Below are 25,011 nucleotides of genomic sequence, written 5' to 3'. Positions count from 1 at the left end.
ATACCCAATCCAGGCAGCCATCAGCTTGGATGTATTACAAAGTCCATTTTATTTTTGCTCCCAAGCTGGTGCAGTTGCAAGCAACCAGCAACACAGTTAAAAGACCCAATTGCCCCAATATTTGGTATCATGTCAATGGTTCTTTAAAAGATCTGGTAAAAGGAAACAGAGCAGTGAGACTTTCTGTTCTGTTTTTTCTGAATAATCAAATGGTTCTGTCTGTGGTTCTCCCTATTCAAAAATGTCTGGCTCTGCTACAGTCCAGCAATTTTGCTCTCCTGTTCTCCATGTACATCTGCTCTCTCTGGTTCTCAAAAGCAACCCAGGCTTCCCAGTTTCCCCCACTTTCTCCTTACAAATGGCAGAATTTCTCTTCTTCAAAAGTATTTTGCAACTGATCATTTTTCACAGATATACGTTGCCCTGAGAATAGTTTTTTATAGGGAGAAGGAGAAAGAGGAGGAGAAGAAGAGGAGGAGGAGGAGGAGAAGAAGAAGAAAAAGAAAAAGAAAAAGAAGAGGAGGAGGAAGAGGAAGAGAAGAAGGAGGAGGATTCTTTTCCCTAGAGACTCAAGCTGGGCTCTTAACACCTCCATCTATGCTGATCATAACATGCACTGAAAGCTTCTACCCAAGATGAAACTATTGAGTGGTTATTGTTGGAACAACATGAATGAGACAATGTGCTGTTGTGTTTCAAGAAAAGAACATTCTAATGCATCATACCGGGTCACTGGGAGGTTAACCCAGAGAGCCACACACTGCGCATTGATAATGAAGACTTCTGGGAGGCCACTACTACTGTAATTTATAAGATAGAAAGTAGAGCAGGCAGTGATTTCAAGTTATGCCCAGCACTTATTTCTCACACATGCACTTCTGAGTTCTGAGTTTTACCTCCGATTGTCAAGATAGGCAACTTTAAGTAGCTTGTTAGAAAAACAGAGAGCTGTGTCAAGACAAGAATTCAAAGCCCTGCCCAAAGTCTGAGCCTTCAGCAGAGGCTGCCTGAACAATTTTGGAGTTTCTCCCAACAAGAACTAGGAATTTGAAAAGGGAAAAAATGAACACGAGACTCCCAAGAGTTACCTTCTACCCCTGTATTTCAGCTTATGTATTTTGCAATGCTTGGAATAAGTCGCTGTGTGCCCTGCGAGAACAGAAGTCAAGTGAAAAACAAAGCTTACTCTGAAGCTACAGACTCTGGGATGGGCTCCTCGAGCAGTTCCAGACTGTGCAGGATCCAGTAGCACAACCACGGGCGGCTGGCATCCAGACACTACAAAGGAAGAAAACAGCAGCTGTTCAAATCTGTGACTGACACAGCTGGGAAGGCTGCAGGAGGAGGGGGAGCAAAGTAAACAACAGGTCTAGAAAGAGAAAGGATGCCAATCTATGAAAGGAATGTCCATACTGCTTCTAAAACAGCTTCACTATTTGCAGAACCCTAGGCTAACATCAATACCTCTTTTCATTTATAATGGCACGGACAAAGGAGAAGATAGCTAAAACTGGAGGCAATAAGACAGGGGTGGGCAGCCTGTAGCCTGCATGCAGGCTGCACAAGCCCCCACTCATCTTTCTGCTGCCGATCCAGCAATCCTAATTGGGGGAATAAAGTCTCCCCCTGCCTCAGCACCCCGAAAGCAGCTGGGGCCACTGCTTTGGCATTGCTAATGGTGACACTGAAGCAGCAATTCCAATTACAGTCGCTTGGGGCGGGAGGAGGCCTTAGCCATCTCTTCCCCCAGTTCTCCTAAAGCAGCTGGGATGGCTAAAACCTCCTCCCACCTGTAGCAATCCCAAGTGGGACTTCTGCTTCAGCACCACCATCAGCAGCACGGAGGCAGCAATCGCAGGAGCTTTGTGATTGCTGGAGGAGGGTAAAGCCACCCCACCCACCCCCAACACCTGTGTCTATGTGTCACCAACCGACACTGCATGCGGCCTTCGGGGCCGAAAAAGTTGCCTTCCCCTGCTGCAGGAGAATGAATTCAATAAGGGCAGCAAGACACAGACCTCGTTTCTATGGCCTGTAAAAGCGTCCCTTGGCAGGAAAGCAAACACAAGTCCCTTGACACTTCAAGTTCCTGTGAAAAATTTAAAATATTCTCCACAGCAGGAAAGCAAGCAAGATGGTGTCAGGCTAACCCACAGCCAAAGCTAGGATTAGAAAGCAATAAACCACCGACAGAAAATAACCGGGAAGAAAACAGTACAAATTCCTTCAGCCTGCAGGAATTACCTCATAGGCATCTGTCAGTTGTCTCAGCCCCCTCTTCAAGTAGTGGAAGTGCTTCTCCCGCTGCAGAACAAACCTGAAGGATAGACCAAAACATACAATTCATCAAAGTTGCATTTAAGGAAAACCTATTGGAATGATGTACAAATGTGTTTGCCATTTGATTAATTGAGTAAGGACAAAAAAATTTGCCTTTGTTATATGTAAAAATCTGCCTTTTGCACACACACACACACACACACACACACACACACCCAACCTGTGATGGCAAATTCTTCACAAGAACTGCTGTGCTTGGTCAGACTAAAGGTCTGTCTAATTCAGTGCTCTGGCCAGCATCCAAAGAAGTGCTTAGGCAGGAGCTTGTGCTAGTCCAGTACAATATTATACTTTCTAATTTTTCTTTGAAAGCCAGCTCCCAAGCCACGGCACAAACAACTTTGGCAATGTCCCTCAGTTTGCCCCTTCTGCTGCTAATGGGGAAAAGCAAGTTCTTTTAGATCTTGGACTATGACAGCAACCAGCCTGATATCCCTGGGAAGCTGATAAGCAGGGCACAGTGGAGCCAGCCACCTGACACAGTGTGACATAATCTGAGGGAACCAATCTTGGCTGTTACAGGGTTGTGTCCAATCCTGTCTATCCACCAGCAGAACGGAAACCAGGGGTAGAACAGTTTGCCCCTTTCTCCTGAAACCCCTGCCGGCCCCCCCACCCCTCAAAATGTCTTCTGGGAGGGTGGGATCCCATCCACACCAATAGAAACTTCTAAAACAAATAGCAGGCGCAGAGACCAATTCTAGTATACCCATTATATGATGGAATGGACGGAAGTGCACACAGTATTCTCAATTTGGGTGCGCCATAACAGCACAGAATGGCATTGATTTGCATCTTGGGATAACAAAGGGAAGTTCAAAAAAGGAAAGTTTCCCAGCCCCTCTAGGAATCCCCCCAACCCAGTAAGTGAATCAGTGCTGAAACCAAGATCCAAAGCTCTTAGCAGCTTGTTATTTTTAAAATACTGCGTGGAGAAAGAATTGCATAGATACAGTAACTTACTGAGCGTCGTGATGATTTGTCTTGTAAATGTCAAAGACTTCTTGGACTATATCCTCTACTTTTGTCTGAAGAAAGACAAAGGGACAAAGGAAAACAGGGGAGGGGAGAGAGAAAAGAGGGAAAAGAGCACTATGCATTAGTATTAGAACGTAAGAACCCGTAACACAGGAATGGGCAATCTGGTCTCTTCCAGCTGTCTTTGACTACAGCTCCCACAATCCCATGCTGTCTGGAAGATGGTGGCAGTTGTAGCCCAAAGCATCCAGATGAGACCAGGGCCAAATCTACACTTTGTGTTAAATTATTACGATCCCATCATGGTAACGCTTTATCCCTCTTGAGCATTTATACCTCGTAGGACACACAACGACATTGGTTGCGCTATTTTTGAGAATGCACAATAAATGCCAGGAAATAACATCATGAAAGTGGTATATGGAATGTGTCGTGTGCCCCAGCTGTTATCAGTGCACTTCCAGACCACTGTAAAGCAGCAGTGTAGATCGAGCCCCAGTTACCTAGCCTTGCCTTTAAAGCCCCAAGAGAGCAACACTGCTAAGTGACACCCACCACAGCACTATGAAGCAATATGGCATGGCGTGCCAAGAACAAAAGGGTCTAGAACAGCTGCAATTACTAAAAGGATGTCAGAGTGCACAAGGGCTGCTGCAGCAGCAGTCATTTTAAAACAAAACAGAACAATGGATCATAACCAAAACCAAATCACAGCTACTTTTGTATGTTGCATCTACACGGCAGCTGGCCATGGGAAAGGGCCTCAGCCATAAGAGCACTTGGCTTTGTATTCAAAAGGCCCCAGGTTCAATCTTCAGCATCTCCAGGTAGGGCTGGGAAAGGCGCCTGTATGAAACCCTGGAGAGCCACTGGCAGCATGAACACCACTGAGCTAGATGGACCATGGCATAAGGCAGCTTCCCGGGTGGCTTTGGTTCGGTGCTGCAGCACACACCCACGGACACTGAAAAAGTCTTTCCTACCCCCAAGGCATGGTCTAAAGGCACATGAGTCAGCCACCTTGCTGAAGCTAAGCAGGTTTGGGCCTGGTCAGTGTTTGGAGGGGAGACCACCTGGGTGTAGGTCACCTTGTAGTTTCACGATGGAAGAAATGGGGGATATCAATGTAATAAATAAATTATTCTGCAATAGTCTGTGACAGCCTGTCATGGTGTCAGTATGGGCGTCAGGATCCTTGAGTGTGTACTGCTAGGATCATGGCATGTACTGAAGCCCTACCCTGTTGCATCCCCACAACATGAGAAATCGGCAGAGAGAATGTATGGGAGCAAAATCAAGAGTTGGCAGGTGACATTAAACTCAAGCAGCCTTCCCCAACCTGGTGCCCTCCATGCAAGTTGGACCACAACTCCCAGCATCCATCCATCCCAGCATCCAGGTGTAGTCCAACATATGTGGAGGGCAGTAGGTTGGGGAAGGCTGGCTTAGGGGCAGATTACCAGTAAAATCATGGTCTAGAGCAAGGGTAGGAAAAAGGAAACTTTGTAGATATTTCAGACCAACACTCAGAAGTCTTTGCCAGCATGGCTAATGGTCAGGAATGCTAAACATCTGGAAATTACTCTCTGCCCACCCCTGGTCTAGATGCCAGAGGAGGAACAAAAATAGGTATAGTAGGAATGGGGGGGAATCTATGGCAGCAGGACATTTTTATTCAATCGCAGCAATCCAGAATTTATCTTCTAAGAGGGGCTGATGTTCCATCGCCTGACAAAAGGAGACAGGGAACAGCTATGAAGCATGTATGGGAGAAAGTACATCACTGGGATTTATGGGCCAGATTCACCAAGAGTGGCAAAGGAGGGGAATCCAGAGGACCACATCAGGAGTATCCATGTGGCTTAGCTATAGGACTGCTGGGGAAGACAGAGAGGAAGGAGTTCAGCAAATCACAAGGCTGGATGGGATGGGTGAGGAAAGGCCTTGACGGTTAGAAGCTGCCGGATCCTGAGCAGGACGTGCATGTCCTATTTTTAACCACTGCCCGAAACATCAAAATTGCCAGCCTTACTTTCCCCAGCACAGATTAGGGAGGAGGCAGCACTAAATGTCCAGAGAAACTCATAAAGGCCTCTGAGCAGTGCAAGCAGTATGTACAGTATGTTATGGGGCTGGTAGGATAAAGCCAAGAAGCCAGGTTTACATTCATATCCTTATTCTGCAGCTCACCTTAATTGATGAAACAAAGCCCCAATTGACACTTTCCTGCTAGTCTGACTTCCTCTCTAGCATTTTCTCACCACCTCAGAGTGCTCCCTTCTTCATTAAAGGTCAGATTCTCGAGAGAGATAATGAGAAGCGATTCTCCCTCGGAAATGTCTCAGGCTTCCAGCGATGAAGCTCAAGTGCAACTAGTAATCATATTGACTGGATGACAACTGTAATTTCAGCCACTTTGGCCTTAACAGTGAAGGGCGGGGAGAGCAACTCAAGTCAGTAGTAGACCACGGAATCCATGGCTTTCTCAAATGCAGTGGGTTACCAATTCAAATAACGTGTGCGTTGACTTTAGCAAATTTCTCTCTAGGGCCTTTGGAAAGGGACTTGGCTTTCTCCCAGTTCCAGAGCTTTTCCTCATGAACATGGGTTCAAGGGTTGAATAAATGAACTCTGCAATTGAGTAGCTTTTGGACAGATGCTATTTCTCAGCTTCAGTTTTCCTATGTAGAAAATGGAGCCATCAAGACAAATATTGCCAAACACTAGCCGTTAAATGATTTGTTCACATCATCCAGGCAATTGAACTTTTAAAGAATGAAGTGTTTCTATGACGGCACGACTTAAATTATCCTTCAGCCTGTTGTCATTAAGTCCCATAATTCTAGCATAGTGTTTTCCATGGATGAAATGGAAAATATTTATGTCATAAAGTTTTACACAACGAACCAGGAAAAGAGGATGCTGATGGTCTTATTTCCTACCACATTTATTTATTAACATGTATTGAACCTTATTTGCTAAAAAGCCATGAAGTCTAATATGTACACTTAGCTATGCCTATGCAAATGCAAGTAACCAATTTTTGCTCCAATTCCAAATAAGCAGTGTTGTGGAACTCCAAGTCCTATCATCCCTGGCCATTTGACGTGCTGGCTGGGGCTGATGGGAATTGGAGCCCATCAACTCCCAGACCCTATTCCTATAGGCAAACTGTTTATTCCACCAGTGCTGTCTGAAGGAACTTGTCAGGCAGACTTGTAAATGTGTGGTTGTAGGTGTGAGGTGCAAGTAAGGTTTTAAAGAGAACTCTTTAAAAGGTTTTGTTTATAATCTGCAACGATGCTGAATTCATCACAATGCTCAATCCACCAGGTATTTCTCAGGCACAGCAGAGCACTGCTGCATGTTAGGTACACGTTTATGGTCCTGAAATTCATAAACCAAACCCTGAGGTGTTGCACTGTAATGTGAACACACATACACCCAACATGCCTAAGTGCAGAGAATGGGTTGTCTTGATTCAGAAGAGTGGAACAAACACACACACACACGTTTGTTGCTACAAGCCAATGAAGTGTTCTGAGAAGAGTGTAACAGCCTGACCCTCAGAGTCCCTAGGCCAAAAAGTCCCTAGGCCAAAAAGCTAAAGTGTTAGGAAGGGGATTCATCGGCCACACCTGAACAAGTTTTGCAACATTACAAAACACAGGCAGAAATATCAGTATAAAATGTTTATTATAGTAACAGAGATGGATTTAGCCCAGGGGTAAGAAACATTTTGGGTCCCTGGGCACATTTGGCAATTTGATAAATTGTACTGGGCACCATCACAAAATGGCAGCCATGGGAGGTATGGCTAGTCACAAAGGACAAGTTACCAGCCCAAAAGACTAAGTAACAAGGCGGAGATGGAGTCTGAGCCCCAACACAGTACGCAACTCATTTAAACCCAAACTTTTCAGCACCAAAGAAAACCTATTTGTTAATAATAATTTAAAAAGTGAAAAGGGTTGGGTCCACTTTTGGTGGGTGCCAAGAAAGTCAACCCAATGACATCAGCAGCACCAGAAGTACAATGTAAATGGTTTGAGACTTGCAGCTTTGGAGTGCTTTCAGCCATCCTGCATAACAGTGGACTTGGTGAGCATCATGAGCTAAATATGTCTGCAGGATTACCACCTTTCTGCCATCTGCGTGCCTCATGGAAAGTATCTGCAGCTCTTACCACACAGTCACCCTAGGCAGCAAATCCATTGAGACAGGTTTTGACATTTTTGACTTAAAACATGATTCATCTTTTACCAAGTCAGATCAACAGTCTACCAGCTAACTAACAATGGGGAACAGTCAAGTCCAGGTGTCAGAGGCCTTAATTCCAGGAACGGGTGAGAACATGTACATGGCAAGTACGTATGCTCTATTAATAAGCCACAGCCCCCTTCATTTCCAGGACACCTTCCACAGAAAACAAACTAATAAGTCACTGATTAGAGACACTTTTCAAGAGGTACCCTGTATATAGAACACATCACTAGAACACTGTGGAGCAGCTGACTGCACAAAGCAGATGTGACAGCATAACTGAAAGGTAACCACAGCCTCTTGTCTATTGATTTCAGAAGAGCAGCCATATTAGTCATAAGAACAAAAAAGACAAAAGAAGAGCCATGCTGGATCAGACCAAGGATCCATCTAGTGCAGCACTCTGTTCACACAGTGGCCAACCAGCTGTCGACAGGGACCCACAAGCAGGACACAGTGCAACAACACCCTCCCACCCATGTTCCCCAGCAACAAGTGTAGATAGGCTTACTGCCTCTGATACTGGAGGTAGCTCACAGCTATCACAACTAATAGCCATTGATAGCCTTTTCCTCTAGGAACATCTGGTAGCACCTGCTTGTGGGTTTCTGGTCAATAGCTGGTTGCCACTGTGTGCTGTACCAGGTGGACCCTTGGTCTGATACACCATGACTCTTCTTATGTTCTTAGCACCCTTTTTAAGACCAACATGTTTATTTGTGGCAGAAAAGCTTTCATTTTCTAGAACAGTGGACTTTAGCCCACATAAGCATATACCACAATAAATCTGTTTACCTTGAAGGTGCTACAAGGCTCCTTTTTTGTGTTCATTCCTTGATGTAACCCAGTTAATCAGTGTCACCCGGTGAATCAGTTATGTTTGTGTTTAAGAGGCTAGAAACAGATACCTCTAACACAGTAACCTGGAAGCAGTGTATACGGGATGGAATTGCTGAAAGTTTCATTAGTTATTGGAAAAGCAAATAAAGTATAGAGGTAGTCAACGCTGACTTTAAATCTGGCCCAGAGCTTCATGTGCACACACACACATCATATACAAGACAATCTGTTGTAAAAAATAAATAAATCTCTGGAGACATTATTACAGCTCTTTGAAGAAGGCCTAGCAATAAAGAAAGAGGCCAAAACGATCTTTCTATCAATACAATTGTTTTCTGCATCCGAGACTATTCTCTCCTTTGTATTCACCTGCCTTGCACCTTCTCCTGTCTACAACCATCCTATTCCCCTCATCTCAGTGACCCCAGTGTTGCAGAGTCCTCTTGGTTGCTCTCCCACCCACGCCTTAAAGCCAAGTCATGGGGCTTCTTTGCCTTCCCCAGGCCTATTGCTCAACTCCTCCATAGCTTCAACCCCCTTTATTCCTTCACCTCTTGCTGCTCACAGGCAAGAGGCATGCACCCCATGAAGTGGACATGCCTTCCCGGCAGCTGCTACTTTAGAAGTGCCACACACACACACACACACACACAGCAGAGTGAGGACTAAAGCAAGAGTTTAAGGCCACATTGTTACAAAGCTATGTTTGCCCTGAATGTCACAAAGAATGCTCCACACCTGAGAATACGGAGGCAATCCAATGAAATATTTCTCAGCCATAATTAAAGAGTTTAAACAATGTGCATGCTACAAAAGTGCTGGCAACCAGGCAGACCAGTAACTGATTACAATGCAGATTTCGTAAAGGCTGAAGATTACCACAGGCCTGCCTATGCCTAATTGCCACAGTAATTAGGCATAGGCAGGCATAAATGCTTAATCATTATGGCTCATCCTATCCAGGTAATATCAAATGGCCACGTCCTCTCTCACTCTCTGTCTCTCTCAAAATACTTTTCATGCCTTGGTCATTAAGAAATTGTGAGAAAAGTCTAGCTCTTCATCTCCAGGGATTTTCAAGCTTTGCCTAGTTCAGTTGGTGTGCCATTCCCCACAACTTTAACAAGAAAATTATGAAAAATGTTCTTCATTATCATTAGGATCCTAAAATATTGGGGGTAGGGAGTGGACATAACTGAAGATATGGTTTTGGTTGACCAAAATAAGAAGCTCTTTTACAACACTACAACAGGCAGCATTATTCACAGGCTATGCTCCACAGGAGTTGTACCAGCCCACAGATATCCTTATCTCCTACAAAAATACTCCTCGGGAGTTTCAGTCTTCCTTCTGTAATGGTTTAAAAGACCATATCTGACTCAGAAAGACTGCAATCCAATACACTTCTCTGGGTGTAAGCCACACTGAGTTCATGTGATTTACTTCTGAGTAGGCATTCATAGGACTGCACAGTAACTTGCACCTATGAGGGAGCAAGCCCCACAGAACTGTGCAACTTTCTTCTGAGTAAACATGCATAAGATTGTGTTGCAAACTTGATACAAGACATGCATTAAATGCATGACAGTCCCAGATTCTAAAACAGCCTCCCAAAAATCATGTCCTCCAGATGTGTTGGGCGATCCCCATCATCCCTAGACAGCATGAGCATCAGCCGGGGATGGTGAGAGTTGTAGTCCAAGACATCTAGAGTGCAGCAGGTCAGGGAAGGTTGTCCTAGAAAGATTTGAAATACTCCCTACTGGTTGAACTGTAGCAGGAAGTTAGAATGTTCTTGGCAGCTCTGAAGTAATTCCTTTTCATCTACTCAATGAAAGGGCCATGAAAGCCTCATGAAAAGACACAGAATCACTTCTGTGCGTGTCCTTCTGGTTATTGTTTGTCACAAGTCAGTTGTTTCTTTAGACTAGGGAAGGCGAGTCGACAGCCCAGTCTTCCTCCACAGCAATTTTATCTGACCCTGCCCTAATGGTATAGCCCTGCCAATTTTTTAATCAAAGGACAGTGGAAGGATTGCCCAGTTTCATTGGTAAGGGAAAGGAAAACAATTTCAAGCAACAACATGGTATGGCAGCCTTGTATTTAAGCGCTACCTGGTAGCCATAGGTGATGAGCAAATGAGCAGCCTGGCAGAGGAAGAACTGTCCCTCCTCTGCACTCAGCACATAAACCAAGCAGGCTGCAAGAGAAGGAATGCCCCTTCTACGTGCCCAGCATAGAAATCAAGTGGGCTAGGATAGGAGGGGCAGAGTTCTCCATCCCTCTCTGCCTGCCCTCGGCAGGCTAGAATTTGTTTTGGAAGTTAGTAACACGTGTGAGCTTATTTACAAATATTTGCAATATGTAATATGCAAATCTATGGGTTATATCCAATGTTAGTCCTACTTAGAGTACCCCCTTAAAAAGAGTGGGACTTCAGTTAGACTAACATGATACAGCCCTATGTATTTACATGCAATATATCATTAAGAGCATGTACTTCACATCGTGAAGCTTTTGCCTCAGATGTCACTAATATTTTAGACATATATCTTTTTGTATTAACTCATAGGAATGGTCCCCTTCCAATAGCTTTGTCTTTGTGGTTTCTTTGTAAAGACAATTGCAGATATATAATAAATGCTGAGACTCATTGCACTCACAAAAAATAGCTTTCCTAATTTAAAATCAGCATAAATCGTGAACAGAGGCTGTAAAATGCTTATGTTATGTTCTATATCAGTTACTGGAGCAGCATTTTCAAAATTATGATTATGTGCACCTTCTCAATTTTGATGACACTAACTTTATTTGGGGGGCTGCCCACTCAAGAGGGGATCTGTGCATGGAAATACACCGTGGCCCTGGTCACTCTCTCGAGTGGCCCCTGAGAATATAGAAATTGGCCTTCCCTTCTTTAGAGAATTTGACTCGACCTGAACAGCTTTTTTTACAAAATGTAACAGGCAGAAGAAAGCGTGTTTATAGCATAACTGGGTGAGGGAGATGTAAGGTAACTGGTGGTAAATATGGTAGAGCAGGAGTGCAGAAGCTCTTTAATCCAGAGGGCCCAATTCCATTTTAGAGAAACTTTTGGGGGGGTGCATTCAAGTAATGGGTGGGGGCAGAGGCAAAAGGAAAAAGGCCAGCTTATTTCAGCTTAAAGCTCTTAGTGCCAGTAACTAAGCCTTAGAAGAGGCATTTCAATCTTTTAAAATGAGGGGGGAAATTGCACAGAAGCTGGGAAACCAATCCATAGTTGGGGTAAAGGGGGGTGGGGTGTAAAAGAGGCATAGCCATAGGGGGGACTACAGGTAAATCGGATTTGACCCCCTTGGTGCAGAGGGACTATTGTTAGATACAGGCTCCTTAGCAATCACAATCTATTTGTAATTCAGTATAGAAAATTGTTGCCACTTTCTTGGTACAAGAATACAAAAAAAAAAATACAAAATAGGCACAGGTATATCTTTCGCTATATTAGTGTAAGAAGGCAAGCTTTCAAGTTACAGTATGAGAGTAGTGCTCATCAAACAAGATGAAGCACTTTCCAGATATAAATAGAAATAGTGTAGTTATAAGTGCAAATATGAATGAGCTGGAAACGAGAGTGAATGTGATTGATGGGGAAGGGGGAACACTCCTGCTCACAGCAACTTGAACCTCCGCTTTCCTAAACCATAGATTTTTATGCACAGAACTGGGATAAATGTAACACTTCTGCATATTTGTCCACCAGACAGTTGCTGGTTGGCAAGCTTCAAAGTGGGGCCTGAACTCACAAAATGTGGGCAACAGCAGCATAAAATGCCTTTCTCTTGTTTTGACACAGAACACTTATTTCCTAACAGATTTCCTAGAGCAGATACCTACAATAGAAGAGAAAATATTACTTTCCAGGGTGAACAGACAACTAACTCCAACACAAGAGATGGAGACAGAGAACTGCCCAAAAATATAGAAAGGGGGGGGGAAGAGGCTTTATGGCATGACCTTCCACAGGTGCTAGGTTAAGTCCAGCCTTCCCCAACATGGTGCCCTCCAAATCTGTTGGATTACAACAAACCTCATCATGCAGAGACATTGGCCATGCTAGTTGGAAAGGAAAGGAACCTCTCCTGCAAGCACTTGAGTCATTGCTGACTCCTAGAGGTACGCCTGCTTTCACTGACGTTTTCTTGGCAGACTTTGTAGCAGGGTGGTTTGCTATTGCCATCCCCAGCTGCAGTTACCTTTCCCCCAGCTAGCTGGGTACTCATTTCACCGACCTCGGAAGGATGGAAGGCTGAGTCGACCTGAGCCAGCTGCCTGAGAACCAGCTTCCGCTGGGATCGAACTCAGGCCGTGGGGAGAGTTTCGGCTGCAGTAACTGCCGCTTACCACTCTGCGCCACACGAGGCTTTTTTCATGCTAGTTGAGGTGATAAGAATTGTAGTCCAACACCTGGAGGGTACCAGGTTGGGGAAGGCTGGTCTTGTGGAAGTGGACTAATATGGCACACACGGACTATTACAGGATACTGGAGGTTCAACCACATTTAACGGGACAATAAGCCAAACTCCCACCCCACAGCAGTCGAGGCTCCTAAGTAATATATGCACAATGAATATACAATGCGGCACCCGGGGCATCTCTCTTTCTCTCTCTGCCTCTTCACATAAATCGACAGAGCCCCTGATGCCGCACGCGCGCGCAATGCACGCTGGGAGTTGTAGTCCCACACCAAGAGACTCGGGGGCGGCTCCCAGCCCCACCTGTTCAGCCGAAGTGAGGGTCCGAACTCCGTCATCCTCCAGCCTCTCCCGACCTGGCTCCATGCTGAGGCTGTCGATGCCGCGTCGGTGGCGTCTTCTGTCAGCGCCGGGGTGAGTGAAAACACCATCCGCCATGATCCTAGAGAATCGCTCAATCCGCGCGACTGGGACTGGCCGTCAAAGGAGCAGCGGGCTAAAGCCCGGCTACGGTAGCCCGTGGCGGACAAAAAAGCTCCGAGCGCGCTGCTGCGCTGCTCAACTGTGTGCCTTTGAAGCGCGGTTGGCAGAGCTGGTGGCTTTCTACCGCCCTCACGCGGCGCCTATTGTAATCGTATCCTTAAAGCGGAGATTGGATGCACCAACCGGCTGCACCGGAGACTTTCCGACCCCTGGCGGAGATGGAGAAACGAGGAAGCTGGGAGAGGTGCCTTTCCCCCACAAACTCGTTTATTTCAGGAGGGGGAGGGGAGTCCCTAATTAATTATAATGTAATTACTTTTAGCATGTTTTTGCTTGCCTCATGATTGAGCTGAGCAGACTTCTGTGGAAACCATTAGGCAGGCTGCATTGACAGGCATCTCTTTCCAGTGAGGAGAGGTGGTGTGTGTGTGTGTGTGAGGGGAAATTCGCATGGTTTAAGATGATGGAAACCAACTTTAAACCCTGCTTCAAACTCGCTTTGTTCCCAATCTCACGGCAGACGAGGTCATATCTTGTTTGATGGATTGGAGGGAGGTTTTTTTTTTTTTTTACTGAAAATGAGGTACATTTTTACCAGTTTTAAGGGAGTGCTGTTTCTTGTGTCTGATTCTGTAGTGGTTTCAAAATATATTCTAAGCAATTGTTGCTCTCCCAGCTTTCCTTCCTATCATGTGTATGCTGTGCAAGAGCACTGCTCCTCTGAGACTGAGGCACTGCTAATAGACCGATGAGTAAGTATGCTTAGTTGTACACTTGCAATGAGGTTTGTGCCTATTTTACATTGCCAGTACTAAAAGCTAGTTCTAAGTATATAAGAGCCTTGGCTAGATCAGACAAAGGCTCCATCTAGTCCATTCTGTTTACATAGTGGCCAACCTGTGGGAGCCCAATTGCACCCTCCTGTTGTGTTCCCCAGCAACTGGTGTACATAGGCACACTGCCTCTGATATTAGAGGTAGACATTGATAGCTTTTATTGTCCATGAATTTGTCTAATTCCCTTTTAAATCCATCCAAATTGGTTGCTGTCACTACATCTTGCGGAAGTGAATTCTATAGTTTAACACAGTTTAACTTCACAGATGTACTGTGTGAAGAACTTCCTGTTATCTGTCCTGAATCTCCCACCAATTAGTTTCATGGGATGACCCTGGATTCTAGTATTATGAGAGAGGGACAAAAATGTCTCCCTATCCATATTCTCCACACCATGCATAATTTTGTACACCTCTATCATGTCTTCCCTCACTTGCCTTTTCTCTAAACTAAACAATCTCAGATGTTGTCATCTTTGCTCATAGGGGAGTTGTTCCATCTCTTAAATCATTTTAGTTGCACTTTTAACAACTACAATATCCTTTTTGAGGTGCGGTGACCAGAACTGTACACACTATTCCAAGTGTGGTCACTCTATAGATTTGTATAAGGGCAGTATGGTAAGAATTATCTGTCTCCCCCACTCCCCATCAGCCCACTGGGGTGGGCAGGGAAAGAGAGATGTGTGTCAAAAAGAGAGGAAAGGGTGGCCCACCACTGGCTTTATTCCTGAGTGAATGCAGCCAACAACAGAAAAAGGATTCCTCACTCTTGAACTTGTAAGAAGCACAGCTGGCTTCATTTTGGTGGGACACAGATCTTTCTTCAACCCAGTTCAATTCTTTTCACTGTGTCCCAAAATAGGTAGGGGACTGTTGTTATTTTTGCTTAAGAGAATATTTTATTTATTTTGTTATGTGTTTGTTTATATAGTATCATCTATTTATTTATTTGTGACAAATATATACTGCTGACTATAATAAAATCCCTCAGCAGTTTGTGCATGGCACTTTACATACACAGGTATGTAATTTCCCTACCCCAAAGGGATGTAGGGAAATAACAGAGGAAGGAAGGTGAAGGGGAAATGGAGGTGTGAGCAAAGGATGATTTCTTCAGTTACATTGAACTTTGGTTTAGCAGGGCCCTAGGGTTCATTGTGGCTCTCTGCATGCAATCAGTTCAGGTTTTTGGCAAGAGCAATCTGTCCCTTCCCCGGAAGCCCATTGGGTGGGGAAAGAAAGAGGGAGAGAGAAAAGGGTGGCCCAGCCGCTTTGGGTTCTAGTCCTGCCCAACACACAGCCCCTACAATAAGGCACATGGAATAGGGGGATGATCCACAGGCTTCCCGGAAAAGGTGAGTTTTGAGGAAGGAAATAAAGGAAGATGGTTGTACAGAAGACTTCTGGGGGCGGGGCAATTCCAAGCATAAGGGGCAGCAAGGGGGAAATGGGCGAAGTCATTTCAGGGAGCAGAAGACCTTTGGATGGCTGAGGGTAATGGAGCTGGATGAGCGAAGGTCACAGGAAGGGATGTATGCATTGGGATGTAAGTGCAGAGCGATAAGGAGGGACATGGCCAGGGAGGGCTTTATAAGGAAGGACAAAAAGGTGGTGCAACAGCCCACTAAGGGATTTTAGGACTGGAATCACATGATCAGAATGATGAGAGGTGAATAATTTTCTCAGCAGATTGCTAGAAGGATGCAAGTAGATGAAGGTGAGACAACAAAACACTTGAGTGTAGGAGAATGCACTAGTCGAGGCAAGAGATGATCAGCACACAGACAAAAGATTTGCTGAAGGGACAGAGACAAAGGGCTGTATTTTTGTAATGTTGTAGAAGAAGATTTGGAGACAGACTGAATGGGGTGGGGGTAGGGCAAAGGAAAGAAAACTCAAAGAGGAAACCAAGACTTCATGCCTGATCAACTGGGTGAACAAAGAGAATGAACAGGGAGAGGAAAGATGAGAAGTTTGGTGTTGGACATACTGAGTTTGAGACGAAGAATCCAAGCACAAATGGGGGGCTGGATAGAGGGCAAAACATCTGGGGTAGTGAGGTAGAGCTGAGTGTCATTAGCATATATAGGTGAGGCAAACTGAACACCATGAGGCAAAGCATGTAGAACAGCAGAAGGCCAAGTACAGAGGTTTGAGGTACCCCAACAGAGACAGGGAAAGCAGAAGAAAAGAGCGTCTCCCTATGGAGCCATTGACATACTGATTCTAAGGGCACACTCCTATGCATATTTAGACAGAAAAAGTCCTAAAACTCAGAATTCCCAGCCAGCATGTTTGGTGTAAAAATTAGACATTCACACCTATCTTTTATATGTGAATAGGACAAGCATGTGAATAATAAATGTGCCCTCCTGTGTCACATGTATTTTGGCCCTAAGAACATATAATTTGAACAAACTGGGTTTTCAGAGTTAAATATAAGACACTTCCTTAAATTAACAGAGATTGGGAGATACAAAATGCGAGCCTGTATGCAGGATTAGTGTTACATGCCTACAAATTGAGGGATGATGTAGAAACTAATACAAGGGTTAGTGATTCTGTGAGTTTATTTAGCATTTTCAGATGGGAATCGTGAGTTGTCATATGTTTCTGTTGTAATCTGTAGTCCCGTCCCCCACTGCTTAAGGGAACTTCTTCAATTGATGTCTACCAGGTCCTATCATTACAGGCCTTTGAGTGTGCCCTATAGACTCACCTGTTTAACTTGGCCTTAAATTGTGTTAGGACTTGGCTTGGGCTGTTCTGTATATGGTGCTATCTGGTTTAAATTATTAATTTTGATCTTATCATTTTCCTTATTATATTTTTGTTTTATGATGCCTTGGGAGGTTTGTTTTAAAGGCATTTTATAAATCAGTCAAATAAATAAACAATCCTAATTTTGCCTAGGAGATAACTAATATGAACCAAATTTTCCAGATGCAGCAACTAAACTGAATAAGTTAAATTTAAGTTCAGTGGCACCATCTGAAATTAGAGCCATTAATAGTTTTCTCAGACAAAGAGTCTGAATTTTCCTGATGTAGTTTTGTAGATAATTGGGACAAAAAGGGCTTGCTAGCATTAGGTACTGTCGTCATGTAGTCTCCATCCACTTTTATTCCTCCCCATTTAAACAATCTGACACAATTCATTCAGAACTAGAAAAGCAATGTAAAGATGGTGCCACTTGTTCTCCTGCACCTTGTCAATCACAAGGAACTGATTCTCTCTGTTTTCTCAGTGCACATGCCATGTTGCTTGAACCAGCAAATGTCTACCTGTGTACACTGAGCAGCTTAGAGAACACTTCTGTTTTCGATGGACGTGAGCTCGCTGTCAGGGAGATCTGCCATAGCAACCAGTGGGAGTACTGACAGACTCAAAGGAAGAACGTGAATGCATGAGTTTCATATCCGGAAGAGAACTGTGTTTGCACTAGTCTAGTCGTGATGACTTACAGTGCAATCTGAAGCATGTTTAGTCAAAAGAAAGCTCACAGTGGGGCTTTCTGAGTGCACACAGAATTACAGCTATTCCAATGATTGCATATCATGTGTAACCTACCTCTTCTTTCTTTAGGAGTTAGCCTATGCTTGCATTGTGTATTGCAAAAACATAGTTTGGGGTTTTTTGTTTTTAATTGCAGCTCTTTTGCTTACAAATATGTACTGGGAAAGATAGGTCTCAATTTTAGGTCACCCTTTGATAAATAGAAAATGTGTTCATCTTGCTCAGTGTTGTGTAGCCTTGATAAAAGATTACACCTCCTCCACGCCTCAGCGTTCAGTCTGAAACATGGAGATTATAGCCATGAACCACCGTGGGATAGGGTGCTTAGTTCATTGTTTTGGGAGTAACACAGTGAGCAGCTCAGGATGGGATGAGCTTGCTAGGGGGAGAAAAATATGTAGATCACATTTTTAAAAATCTGCTTATTAATTAATTGATTAATTTTTATTACATTTATATCCTGCCTTTTTCACTTTTGCAAGGAACCCAAGGTGATATATATAATCCTCCTCCTCTCCATTTTATTCTCAGAACAACCCTGTGATGTAGGTTAAGCTGAGAGTTGGTGACTGGCCCAAAGTCACCCAGTGAGCTTCATGCTCAAGTGGGGACTACAATCCAGATTTCTCGAGTTCCAGTCCAACACTCTTAACTCCTACACCACGCTGGCTCTTTGGGGGATTTCTAGAATTTTTTTGTAAAGTGTGTCACACTTTCCAAGTCGTTTTATGATTCCTTCCTCTTTATCTTGTCACACTTTCCCCATTTTAAACACTGCCCGATCCCTCCTTTGTCACAAATTCCCTACCCTCTCCCCATCACCGGACATACAACGTATATTATTGATAGGCCTGTCATTCAATTAAATAGAATGTACATTTCATTTTTTTAACGTCTTGCTCCTTTATGATGTACGTAAGGAAGGAGCACAGGAAGCAATGGGGGACCACCCAGCATCTGCACCAATTGTCAGCAGCTCTCTAGGGTTTCAGGCAGAGGTTTTCCCAGCACTACCTGAAGTTGCCTGGAATCGAACCTGGGATCTTCTGCATGCAACACATGTGCTCTATCACCAAGTTACAGACCACATTCACAGATGGCACAAACAATGCGAGATTAAAAAAAATGTTTAATTTTTTTTACGATCACATGCAAGTTCTATAATTTTCAGTGGGGCTTACTGCCAAATAAATAGGACTATAGTCTTTAATGTTTTAATGGATATTATTCTTAGCTATTTTATACTTCATTTTAATAATTTTGTTGTAAGCAGCCTTTTTTTGAAGAGAAAGGCAACTAAGAATTATTAATAATAATTTTAACCAAAAATATTTAACCTCATATTTAACCAACACTTGGCTAGATTTAACTGAGAAAATGCCTTTCTGCCTCATACCCTTTTTCACCAGTGTTGATTCCTATTGCCACATCCAAATTCTGTCTAGACAGTGCCATTGGGAATCAGGATCAGCAGTAGTCTAGAGCAGGCTACTGAGAAAACTGCCCAGGGCCCCACACAACAGAATGAGCAGGAGGGCTCCAAAATGCAGCCAGACTGACTTACTACGTTTTGAAGTGTGGTGCAGTGGCTAAGGTGTTGGACTGGGAGTCGGGAGATCCAGGTTCTAGTCCAGTAATGTTACCATCTAAAGAGAGGGGGACCATTAAATCCATTGCCTAAAATTGCCAGCTGCACCACTGAATATTATACTTATACTTACTATACTTATATTATGCTGATATTTAGCACCTTCTCACACTATGCATCTGACAAAGAATTTTCCTACAAAAGTATGCGGGAGATGGTCAATATGTGGGCCACCCCTCACCCCAGCCACTGTAGTGCAGCCCCTGCTGGGTTGTTTAAATTTGATGGTGTGGTAGCAAAAGAACCCAGCAGTTTGCCATCAAATTTTGGTGGTAAAACACAACAGAGGATGAAAAAGGACAAATCTAGCTTGCTTCCAACCTGTTGGGTTTTGCTGGATTTTTGGGGCACTGCCACAACACTGAATTTTGGCAATAGCAGCAACACAAGTGTAGCCTGTGGGGAGGTTTGGGGGGGGGGAGTACCTCCCAAACCCTCTGCGGTTGCCCACCCCTAGCTTACGACATAGTAACGCCAGTAAGCCTTTAGGGTGCCCTAGCCCCTTTTTTTTAAAAAAAATAAAAATAAAAATCTTGGACCTTTCAGTAACTCCTCCTGGAAAATATTTCCTTCCAAACAGTTGGGCTTGAAAATTTCACAATCCTTCTATTTGTTTTTGTGTTTTTTAAGGTATGTGCTTTATATAATCCACTACTGTGTCAGAGAAATTATGGTTGAGGCGGGATCAGTCTGTAGGAAGCAGCACATTGGAAAGCACGCTGCATAACAATCTATACCAGTTCCCAGTTTTGGATCGTGGATGGTGACAGAATGTGGAATTGTTCAGTCTCAGAGCTTGAACATCAACCATATGTACTGAACAACTGTTCTTTAGCATTTATAACATTGGAACTCCTACATAAGAATCCTGCTGAATCAAATGGGACTGAGTCCATCTACTCCAGCATCCTAACAGTGGACAAGACAATGCCTTCAGGAACCTGACAAGCAGGACATTAAGCTGTTACCAAGTTCTGCTGCTCACACTTTGGTTTGAAAGAATTCCATTTTGTCTGGGAAGGCAAGTTAAGCTAAGGCTTGGATTTTAAAAAAAGGATGTACTAACACAGCCATCCCAAACCCAATGCCATTCAGATATGTTAGACTACAACTCCCATCAGCCCTAGCAAGCACAGTACCAATCTCTGCTGGTCTATATGATGAGTAGTTTCAGCAGGCCTGGAACCTCTGGAATATGTAAATACACTACTCCCTATCCTAATTTAATCAACCCTCATAGGCATGCCCATTGAATAAGCTTGGAGAGCTCTCAGAGGTAAAGAACATTACTCAAACCGGATCATAGGTACTCAGCTAGCCATTAGAAACATTGCTAGGGACCCACACCCAAAATAGGCACACAACCTCTTCTGCTGATCAACACAGTGAGAAAATCAAACACTGTCAGTGTCTTCTGATTCCCTTTGTCTTCTTACTGTATTAGGAAGAACCCCTACACAAACTCTGAGGTTTTAAGAAAGAATCCTTGATTTGGCAATAGAGATTTGTCTATGTGAGCTCCTTCCAGGTCATGTCTATCCTACAGCAAACTAGCAAGGAAGTTCTACCTCTCCCCATTTTGCCACAACATTCCTGCATCTTGGACGGTTCAAGCAGAACCCAATTTTAGTTTTGTTTGAAGTTCCTATCATACAGGCCTGAAGGGGATCTGCAATAGCTCATCTTACCCTCAGTCACCCACCATTGCCTTTTCCTTCAATGTTTTAAGACAAACTATTTCTTATTGTCTAAGAGCTGGGGTGTCCACTTCTTTGAAGGGAGCTGTAAAGAACAGCCCCCTGCAACTCAGGTGTTGTGGTCCCCTGACTCCCCCCCCTTCTAAGCCCTCCACTTCAAGATAGGTAATATCTGTGCTTCACCTTCTCTTTCCTTTCTAATCAAACCTTTCCTTTTGCCTCTAATTTTTCAAAACTGTTACCCATGCCCACCTTGAGCTAAGAGTTATTTACATGTAGGATACTTTCCCCAATTTGATTAGGCATTGCACATCTTTTGTGAACCGCCCAGAGAGCTTCGGCTAGTGGGCGGTATAAAAATGTAATAAATAAATAAATAAAATAAATAACCTCTGCCACCCTCCTACCTTCTTATTTGGCATCCATTCACCTTCCTCCATCTCTCCACATATTGTTCCATTGAATGCGTTCTTTTTCTCCTACCTCTTATTTCCTGAATGCTGTTTATGTAATTATATGGCCAGTCTTGAAAGAAAACTTACTTTTGAATACTTAGACGAAGGCTAGGAAACCTTTTTGAGCTGTGGGCATATTTGGCAATTAGAGAGACCAGCACAAAATGACTACCATAGGAAGCATAGCTAGTAAAAGTGAGCACAAGGCAGTGGTGGGGTCTGAGTCCTAATGCACTAAACAACTGCTCTGAATCCAGAATTTTCAGCACCAACAAAAAGCTATTTCACATCTGTCCCAACTGCCGGTAAGAAAATGTATAAATTTGCATTGCCTACCCCAGCCCTAGACCAGGGGTGCACAACCTGTAGCCTGGGTGGGGGGGGCACATGTGCCCTGAAACCCCCCTCCCCACTGCTAAATCCACACACAGTCCTGATTTTTTGCTGGTTGTACCATGCCTCCTCTTCCTGAGCAATCCTGATACAGATTGCTCTTTTGCCACCACTGCTACCAGTGAGGAAAGAGTGATCTGTATCAGAATTGCTGGGATATGTGCATATGTACAGGGCTCCAAACTCCAGAGCCAATTTGGCCCTTGGTGCCAAAAAACTTGTGCACCCCTGCCCTAGACCAATGGTAGTTGGGTATGATGGAAGTTTTAGTTCAACACATATGGAGGGTACCAGATTGAGGAAGATTGCCCTGGAGGCCAGTGTCCACCATGTAAATAACAAGTCATGTGCCAACACGGTCATCTTTTCGGTGCCAGGTGCAGATAACCCTCTACTCCCACACATTTAATGGTATATCATGAGGCATCTATGCCTGTTGTTTTAGAAGACATCTATTAGGAAACACATTGTTTATTTGTTTTAACTGTTTCCATTGTTTTATTTTTTCTATGTTAAATTTTTTGACTAACTTTGTTCACTCAAGGAAACAGAAATATAGGCTCAAAATTAAACGGAATAAAATAAATAAAATTCAAGTAGCTAAACTAAACTTTGGCTTAGAATTGACTACATTCACTTGGTATGGAGCTTACATATCCACGATCAAGCAGGATACAGCTTTCAGACATATGTAGCTAAGTTCCCATCTGTCCTGGTCCTAAGGTGGCAGCATGGGTATAACTGGCCAGTGACAAATCAGATCAACAAATGGCTCAAAAATGGAAGGCAAACTTAAAAAGGAAAAAAAGAAGTCAACAAAAGCCAAGGTGCAGTATTGGTGACATCAGTTCTAACCAATCCCCGAACTTCTTTCTCTAGGTGTCCAGTGTACATAAAGTATTATTTACATTTCCAAAAGCATGAAATGTAAACTAATTTCCTATAGAAACTCATGTGTAACAGGATTTAATAAACAGACAGACAGATCCTGTTGGGCACAAATCCTGTTGAAATCAATGAGACTTAGGTTGAGTAAATATGGTTAGAGTTGGATTTCATCTCTCTCCTGGCAGGAGATTTGGGTAATAGCTGCTGTAATTGATGGGCCATTGATTTGGGCAGAAGAATCGGTTGTTTATGAAGGGCACCATTTAGTATAGGTGGTTATTAGTTTCTCACTTATATTGGTATAGCAAACTGCATCTTCCCTCTGTTCCATTCCCTGTGGTCACCTTTCATTGAACGTGGTATGGAATGGCTTCTACATGACTCATAGCATACCAGACAATCATATTTCTATGACAATCATAATTCTACAAATGGGACTTGCAACAAAATGTTGCAGTATGGAATGCACCTGTTTAGGGTTCCAGCCAGCCATGCCATCCTTTTTGTTTGGGGTGTATATGGTGAGGGCAACACTCTGTACATGCTCAGAGGTCCTCTCTATTATTATTACTTCCTACATTTCAGAAGTGAACCTCCAGTATTGAATCCAGTCTTGGGCTGACCCTTAGGAAACTCTGGCTGGCTCTCAAATAAAAGTCTTGATTCTCTTTCTTTCTTAAGCATCGGGTGGGCAGGACAGGGAAAATGACACAGCAAGCATCGATCTCCATAGAATCTAGTGCTTCTACCTAGGAAAAAGATGAGTTGGAAATCAGGCCTGACACCCACACTACCCTCTCCTGTTATGAATTCTGTGTAAACAAGATTAGATTAAATACTCTGTAGCTCACATTATGGGAAATTATATCTCACATTTTGGGAAATTCAGTCCCCTATATCCCGATGGATGTGTGGGGTCTGGATTTCTTTATAGTTATTCATGATGAAGGAAATGCATGATTCTGACAAATCTGCCCAGGAGTATAGCATTTTACCTAATTTTATGAGCAGTAGGCAACTTGTGACTCTCCAGATGTTTTGGCCTACAACACCCATCCACCCTAGCCTGCATAGCCAATGGTGAAGGACGATGGGAGTTGTAAGTGAAAACATCTGGAGGACCACAGGTTGCCTATCCATTTCAGAGTTGCACCCTGCAAACAGCTGCCAACACTCCCCACTAATGAAACCCTGGCAATGCTCCACGCAGCTGAATGACCTCTTCTATTGGCAATTAATGGTGGATTAAAGCCAAAAAGGCCGCATAACCACCACCTACTGGGAAACCCACCCATCCCACACACAGTTAACTCTTACAAGTGGCCATTGGTGCCTGTAACTCTAACAAATCTTGTAGCACTTTGAGGACCCCATTTCTAAGATCCTTAAATGAAAAACCTCCAACACCCAAGCTCAAGAGCTCATTAAAAAGAAAGCCCCATTCAGTACTATACACCACCAGACAATCGCAGAGAAGGTACGTAGTCTATTGTTTCATCCACTTCACAAACCCCAGAGAGCAGAATAAGATCCCCCCCAAAACAGATAACTATGTAAAGTGCCATGTTTGCAACTTGCTGAATCCGACCACGTTGGCCCCAAATCCTAAAATTATCCAGGGCTGTACCAAAAAGACCGGGGGGGGGAACTCTACCAACAAGCCCACACTCACACCGTTTCTCCCAATCCTGTTTGATTGCACACCGAGCCCAGCTTTTAACTTCCGATGGTGACAAAGGAAGTCCGCTGTCAATGAAAGCGGCCTGAGCAGCCTTGGCCTGCTTTCCCTCATTTAAAAGGGCCGCCTTCCCTCACTCTCCGCCCCCTCCGTCGGTTGTCAGGCACGTGGTGCAAAGAGCGCGCGCTGGGAAGCGTAATATAGCCGGCAACCCAGGCGAATTCGCTGCGCCCCGGCTCTGCGCGCCCGCCGGCCGATGCTCTCTCCGCCTGCGCTCCTGTGTCACCTGCACTCTCCAATAGGGAGCAGCAGCACCAGCACCAGCACCAGCAGCACCGCCACCTTCCCCGCCGGCCGCGCCTAATGGGGAGGAGGTGATTTCTCGCGACCAGCCTTCTCCTCCAATTTCTCCCGCTTTCTCGCTCTTCCCCGGCGCCTCGGAGCGAGCGAGAAGGCGCTGGTACTGCGAGCTCACTCGCCAAACACCCCCCCCCCGCCTCTTCCTTCTTGCGGCGCCAGCCCTCCCGCCCGGGCTTGCTGCCG

General features: G+C 44.2%; 1 protein-coding gene across 1 annotated transcript in view; it reads right to left on the bottom strand.

Annotated features, from left to right (window-relative positions):
* Window positions 1–13,449, bottom strand: part of FNTB (farnesyltransferase, CAAX box, beta) — a 28,216-nt gene extending 14,767 nt beyond the window's left edge. The window contains exons 1-4 of the mRNA XM_063116838.1: window positions 13,176–13,449; window positions 3,304–3,368; window positions 2,245–2,317; window positions 1,187–1,278 (exon numbers count right to left, since the gene is read on the bottom strand). Of these exons, the coding sequence (XP_062972908.1) occupies window positions 1,187–1,278; window positions 2,245–2,317; window positions 3,304–3,368; window positions 13,176–13,310 (365 nt within the window). The 5' untranslated portion in view covers window positions 13,311–13,449. The remainder of the gene's footprint in view (window positions 1–1,186; window positions 1,279–2,244; window positions 2,318–3,303; window positions 3,369–13,175) is intronic.
* Between the last annotated feature and the right edge of the window lie 11,562 nt (window positions 13,450–25,011).

Source organism: Elgaria multicarinata, chromosome 2 (assembly GCF_023053635.1).
Source record: "Elgaria multicarinata webbii isolate HBS135686 ecotype San Diego chromosome 2, rElgMul1.1.pri, whole genome shotgun sequence".
Taxonomy (NCBI): domain Eukaryota; kingdom Metazoa; phylum Chordata; class Lepidosauria; order Squamata; family Anguidae; genus Elgaria; species Elgaria multicarinata.
This window is presented reverse-complemented; position numbering and strand designations above follow the sequence as displayed.